The sequence below is a fragment of the Protopterus annectens genome, chromosome 17.part0 (genome assembly GCF_019279795.1).
Source record: "Protopterus annectens isolate FY-2018-M chromosome 17.part0, PAN1.0, whole genome shotgun sequence".
Lineage (NCBI taxonomy): Eukaryota > Metazoa > Chordata > Ceratodontiformes > Protopteridae > Protopterus > Protopterus annectens.
This window is the reverse complement of record NC_056751.1, coordinates 315,375,479-315,397,236: the sequence shown is the minus strand read 5'-3', so window position 1 is coordinate 315,397,236 and position 21,758 is coordinate 315,375,479. Positions and strand designations below refer to the sequence as shown.

The 21,758-nt window shown below is 37.7% G+C and overlaps 1 protein-coding gene across 1 annotated transcript in view; it reads right to left on the bottom strand.

Annotated features, from left to right (window-relative positions):
• Positions 1-20,477, bottom strand: part of LOC122791284 (D(4) dopamine receptor-like) — a 458,928-nt gene extending 438,451 nt beyond the window's left edge. The window contains exon 1 of the mRNA XM_044058967.1: positions 19,200-20,477. Within this exon, the coding sequence (XP_043914902.1) occupies positions 19,200-19,445 (246 nt within the window). The 5' untranslated portion in view covers positions 19,446-20,477. The remainder of the gene's footprint in view (positions 1-19,199) is intronic.
• Between the last annotated feature and the right edge of the window lie 1,281 nt (positions 20,478-21,758).

Genomic DNA, 21,758 nt, shown 5'->3' with positions numbered 1-21,758 from the left:
ACAGGCACTGAAGCCACATTTCCCTGATCAACGTCCTTGCCCTCCACCTGTCCAATATCTGTGGGCTCACTGGATTAGGTAGGCATAGGCCTACTGGCTGTGTCTGATGGAAATGCAGGGGATGGCTGTATGTCAACCTCCGTGTCAGATTCAATGTCTGTATCCCCCAACTGTGCCTCAGTTTGGCCACCATCATTATCAAGGTCTGCTGATATACTGACATCAGGTGGCACAGGGCCCACACTCCCACTGTCATGATCACCTGTGATAAAAAGCAAAAAACACAGAAATAAATGAATACCTGCACTACTATAGTGCAACATATACTAACAAACTAACAGTGCTGCCATTATTACAGACAGTACAGCAATTCACACAACAGGCCACTGATCAACATCACACACACTACAATATTTCTTTAAATTGCTCAGCAGTACTGACATAAAATGTTTGCCTTACCATCTGCAGCTGAGATACTCCTCTGTAGTCCAGACAGTCCTGGAAAAAGTTAAGCAAGATGTAAGGGCAACATCATCACAACTAACAGCAACACAGTGGGTAATACATTTACTCCTTTATATATATATATATATGTCCATTAACTATAATTTCAACAAGAATGTGTCTGACAATTATAACCTAAGCATATAACTGTAGCAATATTCAATCCCCCCAAAAAAAGACATGTGACACAGAATGAACTTGTTGATTTCAATTATTTTACTGTACAATAGTATTCAACTGCTCAGATACCAAAGCCTACCTTGAAGATCCTTCTGGGATGTGCTTGCTGTCTCAGAAACTGTTGCTCCGACATCCAAGACATGCTGTACTGCATTCTCCAACGGAAAAGCACCATGTTGTCTAAAGCCATCCACAATCACTTAGTTCTTGGCATTAGTGAAGGGGGGGGGTCTCAGTGGATTGACATGCCTTACTGGCATACTTGTAGGTGTCATAAAAGACAACAAAAGGATAATACACATAGTTTCCAGATAAAACAGAAAAGGTAGCCAGTCAGTATTACCCACTGGAGAAACATAAAACAGTCTAGAGATGTGAAACACTAACAACTAGCAGGATGCAAAACAAGGAGATTAACAAGAGCAACATATCCTTGTTTTTGAAATAACAGTAGCTCACATTTGCTCCCCGCAAAAGAACCATCCATCAATGTTTGTGCCATAACAGTAACTCAGCTTTGCTCCCCCCCAAAATAACAGTCCATGTTTATGCTATAAGAGTAACTCACCCTTGTCCCTCCAAAAAAAGAACAGTCCATCCTTGTTTGTGCCATAACAGTAACTCATATTTGCTCCCTCCACCCAAAACAACAGGCAAATGACTCATTTTACTAACAAACTATCTTTGAAATGCTAAAAGTGCTAGCAAAGGACCTGTCCCTGAAACATTTGTACAAATTTATCAAACAGTGATCCATTTTCATGTATTGGCAATCCTGTATACCTCTGAAATGGCTTGACAAACATCCCCATGCCATCAGTACACTTCTAACTAATGCGTACAGATAAAAGTGTAAAAGTCTTTGCTTCATATTTTTCTTAAATATATTCCAGCATATGCAGTATGTAGGTGACCAAGTGGAAACATACCTTCTGAAAATTCAGTACTTTTCTGTACAGATATATCCTGAAGAAAAAAGGTTTTTGCAGTCTTCCAAACATATACAACTGTCCTCACCATCTGTTTGCCTAGCAACATCTTTGCCTTTTTATATGGTGTAGATTCAGGGCTGTTAGCAATGTGAATATGCAAATGAGGTGTTAACTCATAACTCATTAGAAATACTGAATCCCAAAAAACTGGATCCATCTAGTAGATATAAAAGTAGTGCAAGCATCCCCTCATTGTTTGTTTTAATGGATTGCAACTGTGAATGATTAGTTGTTGGAAGAAGGAAAATACAACAGCACTGGAGGCTGCCTTAATTTCACTGGGTGTATAAGGATAGATCTACAAAGTGTTAGATGTAAGGTTGGAAATGTAAGTAAGCAGCACACAAGTCACAGGTTGTGTTCCTTAGCATTCAACCTACCCTTCATCTGTTGGCAACTACATATGATATTATTCCACTAAATATACTCACACATTTTAAGGACAATGATATAGAATGGTTTGCACACTGTATGTCTCAGATTACTGCTCAGATAAATGAAGAATGACCAACAAACACAGAAATGTAAGGCAGAGCTGTATATTTGCTATCAAAAATCATAACAGATTGTGTGATCACTAGGTGCACTACATCCAAAACTAATACATGTACAAATAATGCTTGTATGGTTTGATATCAGTATAGATGCTGTTGCAGTTGGTTGTGTGCATATTGATTTAAGTTCTTTGCTGCAAAGCTGTTTGTGTGGCAAAGAGTAATAAGGCACCCATCCTGTGTTCTAAAGGTGTATTGGAGTGAGAGTTCTAATTCAGACCTATTTAGACATTTCTCATGTGTACTAACATTTTCTAGAGTGTATGCCATAGATTGCTTTTCCTCATTTCAAGAACCTCTCCCTTTTTTCTTTTTTTCTTTCTTTCTTTTTTTTTTTGGGGGGGGGCACTGTTTGCAGGATGTTCCACTTAGCATAAACTGTTCTGGCCAGACAGGACCTAGATAGTCAAAAACATAAACCATATGCATTCAATTAATGCTATTAGGCATCGCTCAAACCCCCTAAGTGAAGTATTAGGGTGGTTAACAATGATACCTTCAGAATGATTAGTAAAATAGGGAACATCATGTAACTAGTCCTGTGACAGCAGGTGTCAGTGTAGAGCTGAAGTACAGATAGTCCTGAGTTCTAGTACAGGGTGTGCAACCTTTGTTTTACTGTTATGACATTGCAGTTTATAGCAATGAACTGAAATATAGACAAGTGTGTTCTCAGCCTTCTGGCAATAGGTGTAAGTATAGGACTTCCATACACATGGTCCTGGGTTTGAATATAACATATTCCATATACTTTTGTTGCTGTTCCACTTCCCATTATAGTTACTCTCACCTATAACACTTGACATTGTGTAGCTGATATTAATTATATGTATGAGGGCTGAGGCACTAGTATTGTGTCATTTATGTATTAATTTATGTATTATCACATTTATTCTCAAATATATGACTGTGGGTGTATTGTGTACTATATTCCGGTAAGTATATTTCTGCTATCTGGACTGCCACGGCTTTCACATTTGTCTAATGCACATGCACAACTGCATGTACATCCAATAATCATGAATTTTCTTTGCTTACCACTGTTGAAGTTGACTTACCATCAAGCAAACAGGGTGGTTAGAGGTGTGCATTGCCAAGCACAGTGTTTGCATGATGGTAAGTGGAGAGCAACAGTTTCAAATAGTGTGCTCACTCCAAATAAATGTGATGAATGGAAATAGCTGGAAAGCATCATTCTCCATTGCTCTAGATCTGTGGCAGACATGACAGGCATTTGTGGGGAAGGTGTCAGTTTTAGGACACAGAGATGGGGTGTCCTGGAGTCCAAGATTTTTTATTAGACTTCTAGTTAAGAGCTACATGTAAGGCTTTTGCAGAGGGACTATTCTAGCTCTCAGTATAAGTCAGAAGTTTGGGATAGTTTAGCCCGGGCTGTAACCAGTGCCATTGGTACCCCCCACAATGGTGAACAATGTAGACATCACTACAGTGAGCTCCAGAGGAGGAAGAGGGATACCCTCAACCATTGGCTTAGGGGAATTTAGGACTGGGGTCATCCCACACCTGTATAAGTATGAACTACAGAGAGTACTTGTAAGACTTAAAAGCTGAATATAATCAGGGCTGGTATTCATAATGGTATTCTGTTATGTTCTTTTTTTCCATAGCTGCATATTATTATTAGGTAAATGTCCAAACCCACGGGGTTAAATCGGTGAGGATGAGGGAAGCATGCAGTATGTATGCAGCAGAACAGTAGTGTTATTCTAGCATTAAAAGTTAAAGATAGTTTTTTTTTTTTGGTATTTTATAGAGCTGTAGCAAACTGAGCATGCATATCTCAACTACAAATGCAAATATGCATGCATTAGTCTGTAGCAAACACCAAGAGTACAATATTACACTTTAGTCAGAGGATGTCAGTTCAAATACCACACTTCCCAACTATACAATACTGTTACTTCTTCAATCTATATTTGAAATTAAATTAAAACCTCTATATCAGTGGTTACTTCTGCAATCTATATTTCATTTAAATTAAAACCTCTATATCAGTGGTTACTTCTGCAATCTATATTTCAATTAAATTAAAACCTCTATATCAGTGGCACAAATGCCCTGCTGTAAAGTATAATCTGTATAACTGGAACATACAAACATGCATATGTGCAATATATGCACATGTCAATGAGTACTTGCTGCAATCTGCAGTATAGTGTGCATCTGCTAGGAACTGCTAATCTTAAAAGTCAAAGTTAGCTGTTAGGAGGTGATAGTCTTAAAAGTCAAAGTTAAGATAATAGAGTCAATTAATTGTATCACTGCATTGTATGTCACATATGAAGGTACTAATCTTATCTATATTTCTTTCTCTCACTGCAACCCTTACCTTCTCTTACTATGTGTTGTCAATATGTGTTCATATCATCTATGTGTACCACATCACTAAATGCTCCCCAGCACAGCTGGTTAGGCCTGCCCCACAGGATCCGCCTGCCCCCCTCCACTGGCTCCAGCACTGTTGAACAGTACATCTGGGAGCTAAGCTGGCAGCACCACCTCTGCAGCCCTTGCACTACCTGCCCCCTCAGGTAGTCCTAACCTGATGACTGGTGCAGTGGTACCCTCCAGGAGCAATGACATAGGAGGTAATTGTATCACCCACACTGAAATGCCAGGGATGGGGTGTAGGGTCATGCACCACACTATTGGTTCACACCTACACTAGCTGGAGAGGCTGCTCTCTCACATTTTATGTAATATCTGGTGGAGGAAATGCAGACGTCAGGAACTCCAGCCAGTGGCGGAGTGAGGTGACAGTGATGACAGTCCAGTGGGTGAGAACTCGAGTCTCACTGTCACCCAACTTGATGGCCATGAGTTTGGGATGTCCCCACCCTCATCCTAATCATGGTGTCCCCAACCTTTTGTGTCCACCACCATCCCTGTTTCTTGTCTTGTCGGTCTTGTCCATCTGCAATTACTTCCTCACCTACAAAAACTTACCTCACCCAGACATTCTTACGTTCCTTCACCAACATTCCTCTCACTCTCAAAAAAAAAAAAGGGCAGATGCCCCACAAAAAAATTTGCCAGATACATAGCTCGCCATTTCACACATGTGTCTTCTTGACATACTTGATTTGGTCCAATTGGCTGTACAACATGACTGTGTTGTGGTCACCCCTCTCTCTGGAGGTGACAGTCCAAATTCATTTCATATTTTGCAGACATGTGCACTTTACACTGTTATTAAAGAAATGGATTGCTATAATTCTTTCCTACCTCCCTCCTGCACATTCCTTTCCTGCTTTCCCTTTGTTCTCCCCCCTGCTTGCTCCCCATTTCAACACTGTCCTATCTTCCCCATTTCTTTCCTTTAATGCATTATTGCTTGATGGTGAGCATCGCTCACCAATGAGTAGCAACAGTAATATGGAAGTAATTATAAGTATTACATACAGCTGTATTCAAACCGAGTGCCATATGGCCCCATAAAGGAATGTATAACTGCATTAACTGCATTAACATGTGCTGCCACAGAGTCAGTCAAGTAGCAGGTGTATTCTAGAGACTTAGTACTAACTGTCATACTTTGTTCTTCCCCTGCTTGCTCCCCATTTCACTACTATCCTATCTACCCCATTTTAACACATTTAATCTGGTCAAAAAATAGAATCACACACAACACACATAAGTAGCAGAAAATCAATAAATCCCTTCATTTTTTGGCCTCCATGTTTGCAAGGAGGTAAGCATCATGCACAAATGCACAGCACTGGTGAGCAGGAGCAAAATATAGCATCACATCTCGTATAAACAATTCATGTCATTGCATTATCATTTTGTAATGAAAAATATTTTAAAGTAGTAGATATACCTGTATTCGAACCCAGTAACATCTGGGCCAAAAAAAGGAATCTATCAATGTATTAACACATATTTCCATAGAATCAGTTAAGCATAAGGTGTGTATTTCATAGACTCAATACTAACTGTCAGGCTTTAGCAATACGGCTCCCGTTTGCGCACTGCTTACACACACGCAAACATGTTTATCTCGTATGCACTTTGCTAACCATTGAGAAAACCTGCTGCTTGCCTCTCTTTGGAAATGTTTATATTATGTTGTATTACTGATGTTTCTGTCAATTTACTGTGTATGACATGAAATTACATGTGTAAACATTACAGGCTGAGGGCCCTATCTAACACTATATCACATATTTACAATACATCCATCTGTTGGCACCCCCCCCAAGCACTGCAACACTGGTGTGTCAGTACTTTTTCCACACATATATCAACCACAATACAAAATGTAATATCAAATGTTGTGTGCTATGCAATGCACATCAATGTGATAACATGCATAACTATAAATATTGACCCATATGCCTAAAAAACACTTATCTGCAAGGCTAGAGAATGAATTTGCATGGACTATATCCACAGGGACATAGGTGACCTTCAACACACTTGTCTCTATCCATTTTGTTTTTTGTCAAGGGTACATCTTGCTTATTAAACCTTGTGGACTTCTTGGATACTGACCCCACAGACCTGGATGAGGGATAACAGGACATACCACCTATGTTGACTTATCTAAGGCCTTTGACACTATTCCCCATTCGCGTGTCATAGTGAAGCTCTCCCATGTGGGAATTAAGCCATACATTAGTACTGGGATAGGCAACTGGCTCACTGAAATAACACACGCTGCACCTCCACCAGTAGCCAGTTTCCATTAGAATACTGCAAGGATCTGTGCTGGGCTATCAACTAATTGCAAACTACTTCCCTAAAGTGTAGGCAATTGTAGATGGCCTGTGGTTTACCAAGTTTGTAGATGACTGGTTACTGGACACACTAATATAGAGTCCCCCAATGATGGTAAGATGTTACGGAAGGAGCTGCCACACAAATTATTGGTGCCAAACTCACAGACTTTAAAGCATACAACAGTATCATTAAGTGTTTTATTTATACTGTTTTATACATAATGCTTCAGTAATAGGCCATAATTAGTCTGTTTTATATGATGTACTAGCGTCATGTTTTATAATGGTGTTTTATAGTAAGTTTTAAACATCTATTTAACAGAAGTATAATTATGTTTTAAATATAGTAGTATGACTTTAACAACTTGATTGATTTTTTACGTATTTTTTTCTCATAGGTTGGCTGTGTCATGTGGTGTTTTGTCTGCTTTGACTATATAATGTGAATACTTTTAATTCAAAATGTATTAAGTAACACTGAGGAAGGGACACTCCTGAAAGCTTTGTTTTCTGTTTTAGAAATAAAGTGAGTTTTCTATCTCATTTCATTTTTGGATAGTGCCTTGTATGTAACACAACTACTGAGTATGTGCAGGACATCCACATGACAGGCCATAATACCTTCATAGTTCTCAGCCTTCACTACACAAATACCTGAGTACAATGCACCCCTCCTCATATCGCTCCATACAAATCTTCCAATGGTGTATAACTGAAGTGTACCACCGTTGTCACTGTCAGCTGTCACATCTATTTCTGCGTACCTAGGTATTAGTTTTGTTACATAAACATTATTGTCTGATGGCATGGAACTCCCAACAAGGTTTAATATCACATGCATGTGTGATATCTGTTTTGATGATGCACTCATGTCATGCATAGCTGTTTAATGACATTGATGGTATGGTTTACATTCATGACAGTGCAGATTATGCCACATACATCTCTGCCATGCACACCAGTCAACTACCCTGTAGTGATCATAATGTCAAGTATGTCTCCTCACACCTCCTGCATATATTAGTGTCAGGAGAGCATGCTTGATCACTTGTACATTGCTGACATGTCCTAATAGTTGTACAAGTGTGTTGGTGCAAAACCATGTATGTTCACTCAGAAACACATATGTTGTTTCAGACACATGGGTATTACTGGTGGTATTATTCTGATATTGTCCATGATTGTGTGTGATGGTTTTACTGTTGGCCATGAGCCTGTATCTGTGTCCTACTTGTTGGAAGCCTCTTTAGACAATACAGGCCTACTCAGACAAATCAGTTTGCACAGCTTCACAATATGCACTCAACCCCAATTGTATTTAACATTCATAATACCTGTCCTTTCCATTATTCATGTCTGGATGCTTATATCATAAAAAATAAATAAATAAATAAAAAACAACAAAAAAAAAAGAGAGAAACTAGTGGTCTTAAAATTTTGTTGATGAGCTCAGTCACAATAATTTCCAAAAATCATTAAACCCAGGTAGTGTTCCAAAGCAACAAGCCCTTATTCATCACAAACAAGTGATCCTCAGTAACAAAAAAATCAGAAATATTTTAACAATGTTAAACATATCAGTTTTTATACACATAGAATAAGGTGTGGAAAATATATGTATTGTTTAATTTTAAACCAGCCTGTTCATAGTAAACAATATAAACAAGGTCGTAAAGGAGCATTTTAGAACAGCAAGTACCCACCACCCCATACATTACTACTAATCAGATCAAAGCAAATCCTAGTTAAGGAAAACACTACCTATCTATTTCCAACCAACATTCCAAGATCAGGTATTAAGAAAAGCATATTAAGAAAAGCATAACATATACATAAAAAGATATACATAAAAAGATTTTCAACTAAAATCACCTGCAGCTAACTAATGAATTAAAGCCTTCATGAGGTCTTTGACAAGAACTAAAATCAAGAAAAACACTTAGCTAACTAACCATAAATGTAATCAAACTAGAACACTCTAAATATAAAAATACATCTGTCTAATAACATGTAATAAATATCTATATTTCTCTGTTAGTGTGCATAACAACTAAGTTAACAGCTCAGAAAAAAATGTCAGTGCTTAGCAAAAAAAAAAAAAAAAAAGCTGTCATGGCAGTTTTCATGTTAACAACCCCGAAAACATTTATACAATGAAAACTAGTAGAAAAAACCCCACAAAAATACAGCAAACAGTGGATGAAGTAAACTAGTAATGTATAAAAGTATGCAGGTGTGTGCATGGGTGTGCATGAGCTTCTACCAGTATGGTAAATAGGTGAGTTATACCAATACTACATGGCAATAGTGGCAAGAAAAAAATGTGTGTTTTGAATTTGCCGTTTAAACATCTGGTGTGATGCAATAAATCTAATCAAAGCAGAATTGAGGTTAAAGCAACTAAGCATATATTTATCTGTCTATCTATCTATCTATCTATCTATATACATTCTACACATCATTTTGTTATTATTTATGCATATTTTAGTACATAAAAATATTCCTCAAAAAATTACCTAAAAAATCTTTACAGATTGTGTGGCAGCTTATGTAAATTCAAAACATTCTTAATAAAGCAATAGTAATTAACTCCTGGTTTTCTGAATACATTTAATTTCAACTGGCAGCAAAGTTCTTTTTCCTGCAAGACACCATTAACATCCCCTTCAAGCTCATCCATCTCACACAGTCCAGAATGATAAATTTAAAATCAGAATGTCTGGTGTGTTCTAATAAGTGTTTGGATAAGGTGTTCCTCTAGTATTTATGTCTGATGTCAGAAAGATGACCTGAAATCTTTCTTTTCAGTTTATTCATAGTCTTACCCACATAAAAATGCAGGGCAGTCATTACATATGGCCCTATATACAACTTTTTCAGTATTACAGTTACAACCTGCTGAAGATTTTACCATCTTTTTAAGATAGAGGCATTCAAATGAGTCGCACTCCATCAAGTATTCACAGAAAGTACAGTTAGGTGGCCCACAGATTTTAGTACTCATGTCATCCTGGTGTTCCTTATTTTTTTCTTTTCCACATAGCCACATATGTTTCTGCTCTTTTTATATACAAAAGTAGGGTGATCTCCTAAAACCCTTACAAGCTGCTGATTGTCAGTGAGGATGGCCCAGTTCTCCTTAATAATGGGTTTAATTGTTTTAAAATCCCAGGTGTAAATAACAATGCAACTGTCCTTACTTTTATCTTCTTTTAGGTTAGGATGTCCTAATTGCATAATTCTACCAAAAGGCCTATTCCACATAGGGTAGTTGTTAGTTTTAGAATCTTTAATGGGATCCAGAATCATGCAAAACATGTTTGATTCATATCTCTGGTTAAGAAATCATTTTCAAGATCATTCATATTTGTGGGAAAAGGGGCCAAATCTGTGGTAATGCATGCTATTCCATAGCCTTGTGATTTTTTTACATGGTGCTTAGTTTTTACTGGAACCATACTATCTCTATGAAGTAAGCAGTTAACTCTTGTTGGCTTCCTGTATAAGCTACTAATTTTCCTCTATCATTATCAATATTGACAGTCATATGAAGGAACTGTAATGACTCTGAGCTAAAGGAAGTGGTAAATTTCAGGAAGGAGGTGGAGTTATTAATGTAATGGATAAACTCTCAAGTTTCAATTTCTCACCTTGCCAGACTATGAATACATCATCAATAAAGTGAAGGTAGCTAGTCATAAAACTTCAGTATTCACTTTGCAGTACAAAATCCTCCTCTTAGTTGCCTAAGGGTATATTGGCCAGGCTAGGGGCCATAGCTGCACCCATGGCTATCCCCCTCATCATTTTGTAAGCCTGGTTATTGAAACTGAAAACATTACAACTCAACACCAAGTTTATTAGTTTCTCCAAGCATTCAGTTTGCCCTTGTGTAGCATTTTTATTTCTGCTATAAGCCTCTGTAGCTGCTTCAATAAAGTACATGGGTGGTAACACAATGTATAGGGCTTCAACATCAATAGTTACCAAAATTCATTGTTCATTCACATGCACTTCTTCTATTTTTCTGATAAAATGAGGTGGATCTAAAATAAAAGATGATTTCTTTTCAGCAAGAGGCTGAAGAATAACATTTCAGTATATGGTAGTAGTCTCTGTAAGGTGGATCTTCCCTTTTCTTATCGGGTTTGGGAATCCCAAAAAGACAAGATAACATAGGCTGAGGAGTGTTCAAATATTCAAAAAAGTTTTCACTAATAAGTTCTTCATTACACATTGTGGTTAACCTAACTTTCCATTCTAAATATGCAGTTTTTAACCTCCTCAAAAGAATGTTTAGAACAAAACTCTGGTGTGTTCAGCATTTTCTCTATTTTCATTATGTAACTTTCAGTATCTGTAATACGTATGCCCCATCCTTGTCAGTCTTCATAACATATTTAGTTCTATCATTGTTCAAATTCTTAAGTGCTAATATCTCGTCCTTTGAAATATTATAAAACTTACATTTTGGTGTTTTTTTGAAAGCCTTTTTTATCGCAAACTCGCATTTTGTCTCAAAGGCTACAAATGTGGGATGCAGTAAGGGGCAAAAACTACTGTTTTTTTTCATTTTTCTTCGATGGGTTTATCTTTCTCCATGTTATTTTCAAATTCAACTTTCTCACATACATTTTTAAATCAATGATGGTCTGTGTTGCATCACATAACAGAGGCTTATATCACACAGATATCCTCCACTGTTATGTCACCTTGTCTGACAGTCACATCATATTCATTTGTCACTGTGCTGTACATATTGTGTCATATAGAGATGTGATTAGTGTTTCTGCTGCAACTGTCTTCCTTTTACATTTCCTCATGTGCAGTAGATAACAATGTTTCACCTATCCTCCTTCCTGGTGTTCATCCCTAAACTTCATCTGTGTGTCCCTGTTCAATAAACACACTTCCCATGAGAGTTTCTTATAAATGGCAGTTCATGTATCCTTACAGATCATTGACACAACTTGTACAGACTGCCTGGAATGGGATTCCACAATACTCAGCACTATATACACTTTCCTGTGCCTGCAGGACATACATTAATGTATGAAAAACCCTGGTGATCCATGTGGCATTCCATGCAATTCCGCTAGCCCAGTATGCTGGAGTGTACACACACACACTGTCCTGTCCCCACAACATGATACATTAATATTTGAAAAACCCTTGTGGTCCATGTGGTATTCCATGCAATCCAGCTAGCCCAGTATGCTAGAATGTACACATACACTATCCTGTCCCTGCAACATAATACATTAATAAATGAAAAACCCTGGTGGTCCATCTGGCAGTCCATGCAATCCCACTAACCCAGTATGCTGGAGTATACACATACACTGTCCTGTCCCCACAACATAATACATTAATATATGAAAACCCCTTGTGGTCTTTGTGGCATTCTGTGCAATCCTGCTAATCCAGTTTGCTATGCTGTAACTAAGTTTGCTATCCATGTTGCCTTACATGATTTCCTGGCCACCATGAAACCCTGCTTGCTTATGTTTGAAGGTAAGCCGCGGCATGAATATTCATTAAGCGCTGATACTTACCACTTAAACATGTAAACTCTACGTAGGCTTTGTGTGAAGCTTACACATAATTTATTGAGTGACAGGGTATAATATTGAAGTAGCTGAAAAACACTGGAAACATGAGCCACAAAGCATTACAGAAAATGATGAAGTTTATATCACATGGAGTCGCCCATTACCAACAGTTCAAAAAATAGATGCTAGAAAACTAGATATGATAGTCCATGAAAAGAAGACAAAAGTAGCATTGGTCATTTAACTAGCTACACACCGTGACTACAGTGTCTTACTTACAGAGACACACAAAGTCATAAAATACCAGGATCTGCAGGCAGAAATGAGGGCAATGTGGAATAAGGATACCTAGACAGTTCCAATAGTCATAGCAGCAGCTGGTCTTATAAAAAAATTTACAGTTGTACTTAGATATGTTACTGATTCATGTAACTCTCTATGAATTGCAGAAGGAGTCATTACTGGACACATTGCAGGTGCTGCTAAGAGCACTTCTGGCTAGCATCAAATATTGAAACAATACTAATTTCATGAACTTGAATTATACTTTGACTTAGGAATGGGGTCCATTCCCATCATAGTATTAGAAACCCAAAAGACTTGGAGAAATTAAAAAGAGAGAAGCCCTAGTAACCTATAATGTGATCCATGTAAACCTTTCTGCCTGCTGAAATTACTACTGCTTGATCATCTATACCACAAAATAGAATAATGTTTCCTGGTATCTAGCAGTTAATACTCTACTGTCTTAACTCTACTGTCACTAATGTATAATGTCACCTTCCTCTGCCATATTATGCTGCATAGGTGATTAATGGCTCTGCTGACCTCACCAGTTTACTCATTAAGAGACTGTCAAGCAGCTCTGGTTCAGTGAAACCTGTTGGCTCACTCCTCTCACATTACCTCTCATATTCATTGAGCACCAGATCTCCATCAGAGTAAATAATGATGTTCCAAGATCCTCCTGTCTTTCATATGTGGCAGACAGAAGCACATTGTATTGTAGATTGCTGTATGCTATCACATTCAGCTCATATGTTGTATGGTTAATATGCTGATGTAAGCATCACTACTGTATAAGACACACACACACACATATTCACACAAGAACACACACATATTCACACAAGAACACACACACACACGTAATACATGCATGCATGCACACACTCATACAGATACACATGTGCATACACACAATACACAAACATGCACACACACACACACACACACACACACACACACACACACACACACACACACACACACACACACACACACATATACATACACACACACACACTCACACAAAAAAAATCATCCTGATTCTGATAAGAAGTAATAGAAATCAGCCTTGAAACATGTAACTACTGCATTTAGACTACACATTAACTGATCAAGTATTCATTTAGGAGTCTTGGTGCAGATTTGATTGGACATTTAGAAGTCTGGATGCAGATTTTATCAGCCTTTCAGCAACCTGTATATACATTTTAGTAGAAGCTCAAGACAAGCAAAAGACTATGGATAATACATACAGATGGTTTTAGTGGCAATGTTGTAGAATCAAAAAATACACAAAGCAGGTCAAAATCAAAATATTGATGAGAATGAACACAAAGTGCTTTACAAGCCATGCTCTTGCTAGGACAACTGAGGTCACCAACTTCACTCCCACTTCTTCAATATGATGGATGTAACTGTCCACCTGAACATAATGTTCTTGCTACAATGTCAAAAACTTGAAGTATTTCAAATCCTACCATTGCTTCATGAATTTAATTTGTATGAAAAAATAAGTTTTATGTGATGGTCATTTATGGCTTGATCCTGCTGAAATTCACTGCATAATCTAAAGCATGTTACATTGCTAAATATGGAGCTGGAGTTCCTCGAATACAGGACATCATTTTTTATCAGTTCATTAAATCCAGAAGACATTATGCATGAGTGTCAGCAGATTATATTGATCATTGCAGATCCCACTGTTCCAGAATGGGAAACCAAATAACTACTGATTTAGTTTATGGCTCCTGTTTGCTTTGTAATAGTTCAAGCCAGTATTCATATGAGTAGGAGGAAAAAATAAAGTAGAAGCTATAATAGCACATGTAAAATATGAGTTTCTGCGATGTTACCATGAGTAAGGACAAATTCCATAAGTCATTTTCATCAAGTGGCAGATTTGTTAATACAGTCTAATAAAGGACAGCCTGTTGAATTTCCAGGTCACTAAATTACAGTTTTGACAAATGATAAATAGGTGGATGGAATAAGTATGCAAATACATGGAAGTCATGACAGAATCTGACAGTGACACACAGTGAAAACAATGAGTCATTAGGCAGGCTGGATAGCTTGTTTTAAGTGACTCCTTTTTGCTCTGTTCAGGTAATCTCAGAGTTGACTGCAATTGTTTAGAGGCTAAAATGCAAAGGTGGAGCTCCCCCATTTATTTTGAACACTTGTATCAATTAATTAGAATATCTGAGCTGTTTCTGTGAGAACTTGCTACAGAGACATGCAATACTGTTTTTGTCAGAAGTGCTCATAATAAATTGATTATTCATTGCTAGTTATTATGTTGCTGTGGCTATTTCTTTATTTGCAATGTCTGAATCAGTGAAGTGGGGCTCCCAACCATTGTTACTGTCTCCATAATATCAGTTAAGCAGCTAAGAATGGACAGCATCTACCACTGCTATTTCAGCATCAACTATAAATGTCACCCACTATAGATAAAAAATTAATAATGTGATAATGAACCAATACTCACCATTTAGAAGGCACTCAGTGGACAAAACTACTACATTATTCATCCCTTCACAGGTAAACTAATGTACCCCCAACTTCAGAGGTACCTTGCTGTTCTTTTTTAAAGGTACTCAACTGCACACCCTCTTCAGTGGTACCCTGCTGTACATTGTCTTCAGGGGTACTCTACTGTTCCTCCTTTTCAGTAATGGTCTACTATATAACCTCTCCAGAGATACCCTGTTGTACACTCTCTTCAGAGGTCCTGCTATTCCTCCTCTTTAGACATACCCTACTGTACATCCTCTTCAATGGTACTCTACACTGCAGTCACTTCAGAGATATCCTATTGTATGCCTCTTCAGAGGTACCCCACTGTTCATCTTCCTCAGAGATATCCTTCTGTATACTCACTTCAGAGGCACCCTACTCTTCTCCCTCTTTAGAGATACCCAACCATACACCTGTTTCAGAGGTACCCTAATGCTATTCCTTTTTATGTAAAATAAAATAAATAAATAAAAATAAAATAACTTTTAAACATATCCTACTACACACCCTCTTCAGACGTACCCTACTGGACTCCTACTGCAGAGGTACTATACTGTATGACCTCTTCAATGGTACCCTACTATTCCTCCTCCTCAAAGGTACCCCACTGTACACCTACTTCAGAGGTACCATATTGTGATGCCACTTCAGAGGTACTCAACTGTACACCCTCATTAGTGGTACCCTACTGTACATTCTGTGCACCTACTGTACACTATCTGCAGAGGTACCCTACTGTACACCTACTTCAGAGGTACCATACAGTAATGGCACTTCAGAGGTACCCAAGTGTACACCCACATTAGTGGTACCCTACTGTACATTCTGTGCACCTACTGTACACTATCTGAAGAGGTACCCTAATATTCCTCCTGTTCAGAAGTACCCTACTATAGATCCTCCTCAGAAATGCCCTTCTGTACACTTACTTCAGAGTTATTGTACTATTCCCTCTCTTCAGAGATACTTGACTGTACACCTACTTCAGAGCTACCCTACTGTTCCTCCTCTTCAGAGGTACCTATGTTATATCCTCTTCAGGGCTACCCTACTGTAATTCAGATATACCCTAATGTACACCTTCTTCAGAAGTATCTTACTATACAACCTCATCAGTGGCAACCTGCTGTATAGTCTCTTCAGAGGTACTCTACTGTTCCCTAATTTCAGAGATGTGCACTACTTTTGATGACTGATTCTACTGACATATGACTTTTGCCTAAGATTAAAACATTGAAAAGCTTTGTGGATTACCTACAAAGATAAGAAAGAAGAATAAACATTTCTGTTAAGTGAGTTTAGCCCTCATACACATTATAAGACATGTTATTTAAGAGTATGCATTTTTCAGCATCAGGCGTTCATTCTTGACTTCTGGTTATAGTCTATGTCTGTGTGCAGCCCTTACAGGTTTCCTTCCATCTTAAAAACATGCTTATAAGGTTGATTGACTACTCCTAATTGAGAAACCCACATTTTGTCATGTAATGGTATAGTGAATCTTGGAAAAATAACACAGAAAGATTGTTATGTTTGTACAGCCAATGTTTATTTATTTTTATTTATTTATTTTCATATTTTTCCTTTGTTAAGCAGGTAAGTGAACTAGTCCATGGATCTTTTTTCAGCAATGACCTGGGTGCAACTGGACAATTTGTTACAGTGATAACAAAGAAGAGTTAGTTCACTTTTCATAAACTATTACATAGATAATTTTGAAATGATTGCGACTGAGTTAACTTACATCTCATAGTAATAAAAGTTTTACATGGCTGACATAGTACACAGATTTAATGCCCTCAGAACTGGCTATGTTGCAAAGTTTCACTTTAGTTTGGGGAACTTGGAGAAGAGGAAGAAGATGAGCTTTGAGTTTGTTTATCATATTTCCCATTTCCTTTTTCTTCAAGTTTGTACATCTTTTGATTTAGTGTATATATAGAAATCAGGGCTATGGAACTTACCTTTACATTGGGGGTGCAGGAGGGCATGTCACCAAAAATCATTGTTTGAGTGGTATATGACATTTAGAGTGCTGCTGCTTTGAATGTTTGATATTTTACTGGAGTAGTTGTTCTCGTTGTGATTAATTATATGTGTCATTTGAATGGCATGCAATTAATCATAGTGGATCACTCTAAATTCTCAATGGGTCTGTGAAAGTGTGTGTCGCCTGTCTGTCTGTCTGAGTGGTGTGCTCAGATGGACTTGTGTACTAATCTAGGGTTTATCTTACCTTGTAGGTGGTGCTTCTGGAATGTGTTATGTTTCACCATAACCTTAAAAATGAATTAACCAGTTACTGATAATAGTTGAACGAATCACAATAACCTCAATTGCTTGGTAGCTCTTGATTTCAAGAATATAACTCATAGCTATTTTGACTTAGTAGTTTACATGTCAAATAGAGTCCAGTATATAACTTGAAATATACACTTTCCTCTTGTAGGGTTTTTAATGGCATCTAGATGTGGTTAACTTGTATCCTAAAACTTTAATTCAGATGGTACAACTAGCACTTCAAGTTTCATAGAAGCAGTCAAATAAATAAAACATTTTCTATTGCTAAAATTGTCTAGTAATTATGAATGAGACAATCTGTATTTAGTTAACATTTGCTGACAACTTCTCTTATTAATAAATTTCTTGGAATACGTTTATAGTCGTTACTAATTATCCCTTCTCCCAATTAACCTGTACATTATTCCTTCTCCCAATTAGGCTACTTCATACATGGGTTATTTGGTGTGTTTGTTATCCTAAGAAAGAAGTGAGGTGCTTTTTAGCATTACTATGATCAGCTAGCACTATGATGTTCAAGTCGATGCTGCCACAACCGCTGCATTAACAGACCTACGTGATCAACAGGATGCAAGCCCTCTGTGATACATAAGGTCATGCAGAGTGTGTGTGTGTGTGTGTGTGTGTGTGTGTGTGTGTGTGTGTGTGTGTGTGTGAGTGAAAGCAATGGGGGAGCAAATGTCTAAAATCAGATACTTTTTTTAATATTACAACTGACTTTAAAAAAGTTAGCAAAATATCAGTGTTGCATCAACATTAATATTCTGCAACATTAAGAAGTATGAAACTGTAATGGCTGGTATTACTGACTGACTCGTGATCCTAGATCATTTACCATAAAATCAAAACGTTACAAGGGACAGATCAAAAATATGAGGCAAAACAGGGAAGATCTGCGAAATCACGGACAATTCAGAAGTGTTTGTGTGTGTGTGTTGGGGGTGTCTCTTTTGCTGTGTGCATAAGTAATGGGGTTTAATCTACTTCAAATTAATTTTCTCGGCAGCTTTGAGTCTAATAATTAAATGTTCCTTTCTTAGACTATAACTGTACTTCTTTCGGTTTTTTCCCCGGTTAGGGGTCGCCACAGCGGATCACCTGTATAAACTTTAAAAAAAAAAAGTTAGTCACGATAGTTAAAATATACTGTTATTTCTGTAACAGGAAATGTAATTCCTGATAATGTGCATATTGCCAAGTGTACATGACTGTGTTTTGGATCTTAGAGGGTTATGTATAACTGCAGTAATTCTTGGCCATCAACTCTTCAGTGCAGTACGTAGTAAACAAGGGAAAGAAAACGTGCCTGGACATCACCATTTTTGTACCATACAGCAAGGACTAAAACAGTAACGTCCCTGCTGAAATTTTATTCAGTAAAAGTGTTTTACTCCACAGCTGTAAGAAAACAGGCATTTTTATATTCTAAATAAATAAGTAAATAAATCGAAACGGTTTCTTCCAACAACTGCATTAAGCTTCCTGCAAAGCTTTCAGATGTATTATAAAGACCCGATAATCCAATATATGTGCTTATAAATAGTTTTGGCTTACACCTGGTCTTACCTCAGAGTAGACGTACAGCGGTAATACCAACACAGCAAGCAGAAGGTCAGCTACAGCCAAACTCATTATGAAGTAGTTGGTTGTTGTTTTTAAAGCTCTTTCTGTGCAGACACTGATGCAAACCAAAACGTTACCACCGATGATGAATATAATTATAAATATCCCGAAAATCAACACTGGAAAGTTGTAATGGATGTTTTCGGAAAGTAGCGGTGTAGTATCATTAATAGTGCAATTAGTGACCATGGCTCCAACAAACTACCCAACAAGCTGATGAAGTTAAACGATCCTTTGCGATTATAAATCTGGATAAGTAACAGTCCAGGTCTCTTCCTGTATAGATGACTACATGTTTTAATCACACTTGTTCAGTAAAAATAATAGTCCGGTTTCGTTTGTGTTCTGAAAAATCACATAGTTTCACCAAAAGTGTTCACTGTCCTAAAACAGACTAGACAGAACTTGGTCTGTACAGATTATTCGGTTCAGGACGTTGGACAGCGCCACCACCCACTTCGACAGGTATTTGAAATCCAGTGCACCTTAAGAGTTAAACGGGCTTCTGTGAGCTCGTCTTCTGTTCAGGCATATTATGTAATAAAAAGTAACGTTTTTCGGTTTTTCCCGGTTAGGGGTCGCTACAGCGGATCACCGGTCCGCTTATGACTGTCAGTTTAATTTTACGGTGTCGAGTTATAGCACATTGGAATTAAGTCTCGACAGCTTTAAAAACAAAGTTTTGGAAGACTGTATGGCATTCCTTCAGTAAAATGATGCAACATTTTCCGCAAGTTATTACCCGAAGTAAGGCACGGTCCTCATTTTAAGATCTGTTTTGTAATCAAAACAGTTCTTCTCTTTACAGCCTTCCTTAAAAGCCCAACAGAAGGATTATTCGGTGTTAAAGTATAATGTTTTTGAAACCCGTCTCTTTTCTTCTGCTACCAACTGCTGTCATGTTCAGCTTGCTTTTAGTTGTTCCTCTTTGCGTCGCAGTTCACAAACGAAGTTTGACATTAAACAAGATATCACTTCTTCAGAACCTATTCAGCAAACTAAAATAAGATGTTCCAACTTCAGAAACTGTTCAAACTAAGGAAAGAAAACGGGTGATGTAGCTGCAACTCCTTAATGCAGGTGGATGGGGAGGGGGATGATGACTGATAGCTCCCGGATAAGGAAGAAGCAGGCGGAGTAAATGTGACTTCCAACTGGGTCACACAAAGCCTCAAAGCTGATTACACTGATTGCTGTAAATGGGTTTGAGCGTGTTTGTTAGTAGAGTTAACTTAGGATGGTCATAGAATGCAGATGGGCATTTAGTACACCACCATCCCAAACACTCTCCGTTTGCTGCTTAAACGTAGAGCAGCATACATAAGTCAGCTTTGCAGAAGAGAAGAGTCTCCTAGTTGAAATAGTAGGCATTCCGAAACAGTTCATCGTGAAAACATTTCACGCAAAGCCACAATTAAAAAGCAAACAATTTTATGAGCCTTGCGCTACTGAATGCATTCTGCAGCGTTCACCCCCTTCCTATAATAATAATTCAGCATTCTGTCATTCTGATGGCGTGAACAGGTTGCAACTGAAGCAAATAACCTTAAATAAAAACGCGTTGTTCGAAAGCGTCTCCTGAGTAGTGCTCGAATGCGACCAAAATAAATATATAAATAGTATGCAGAGTGTATGATTTACAGTATAACGGAATTCTAAGAAGTGGTGCAGACATAATTTTTGGAATTATAAACCCGCTCTCAAGACTGTTGATTACACCCCCACAAAAAAATGTGTTTTGATTTGTACACCAAGCTTCAGTGCTGCTACCTCCTCCACCTTCCCTTTTCAGTGGTATCTCTTATAAATACGGGAATGATAAGGTAGTACATATACTAAAATTACTGCATTAGAAGCGTGTAATTAAACTGTTTGTAACACAGCAAAACTGTAACACTCAGGTTACCGTTACTCTCTTTCTGGTGTAACTTGGAGTATTTTTGATTTTATTTACCTGCTTAAAACTGGGATATTGATACCCTTGCGCTGAGCAAAATGTTGTCCCATTACAGTTAATTTGTGCAGTATATATTACATATATACACGTCCGCCTAGACTCACGCTGACAACGTGCGACACCTGACAGATGCGCTATAACAGTAACTGGAGTAGTTATCTCAACTAAAGGTGGTCATCCGTTACCAACTGTATTCTGTTCATATCTATGCCCTACACACCTAACAGTGTAAACATCTGGAACATTTTGCATGCTACATATTAGCCCTAAAAGCAGCTCAGGTGGTGTCCATTCTCCTTAGGGTAGGGTATGTTTCATACCGAAGTTAAACATGTAAATAAAGCATCGATATAGAAATTACAATGCAAAAGAAGACACGTGGTTTCAAGTTAAAACACATTAAACTACTATTATGTATGGAATACTCTTGTTACATGAGAAGAATCACAGTCTCCTTATGCTATTCTGCCGACATTGTGTAGCCTGTTATGCTACAGCTGTCGTGTGTAAATGTATTTTAGTTTACATTTGTTTACCATGGATGT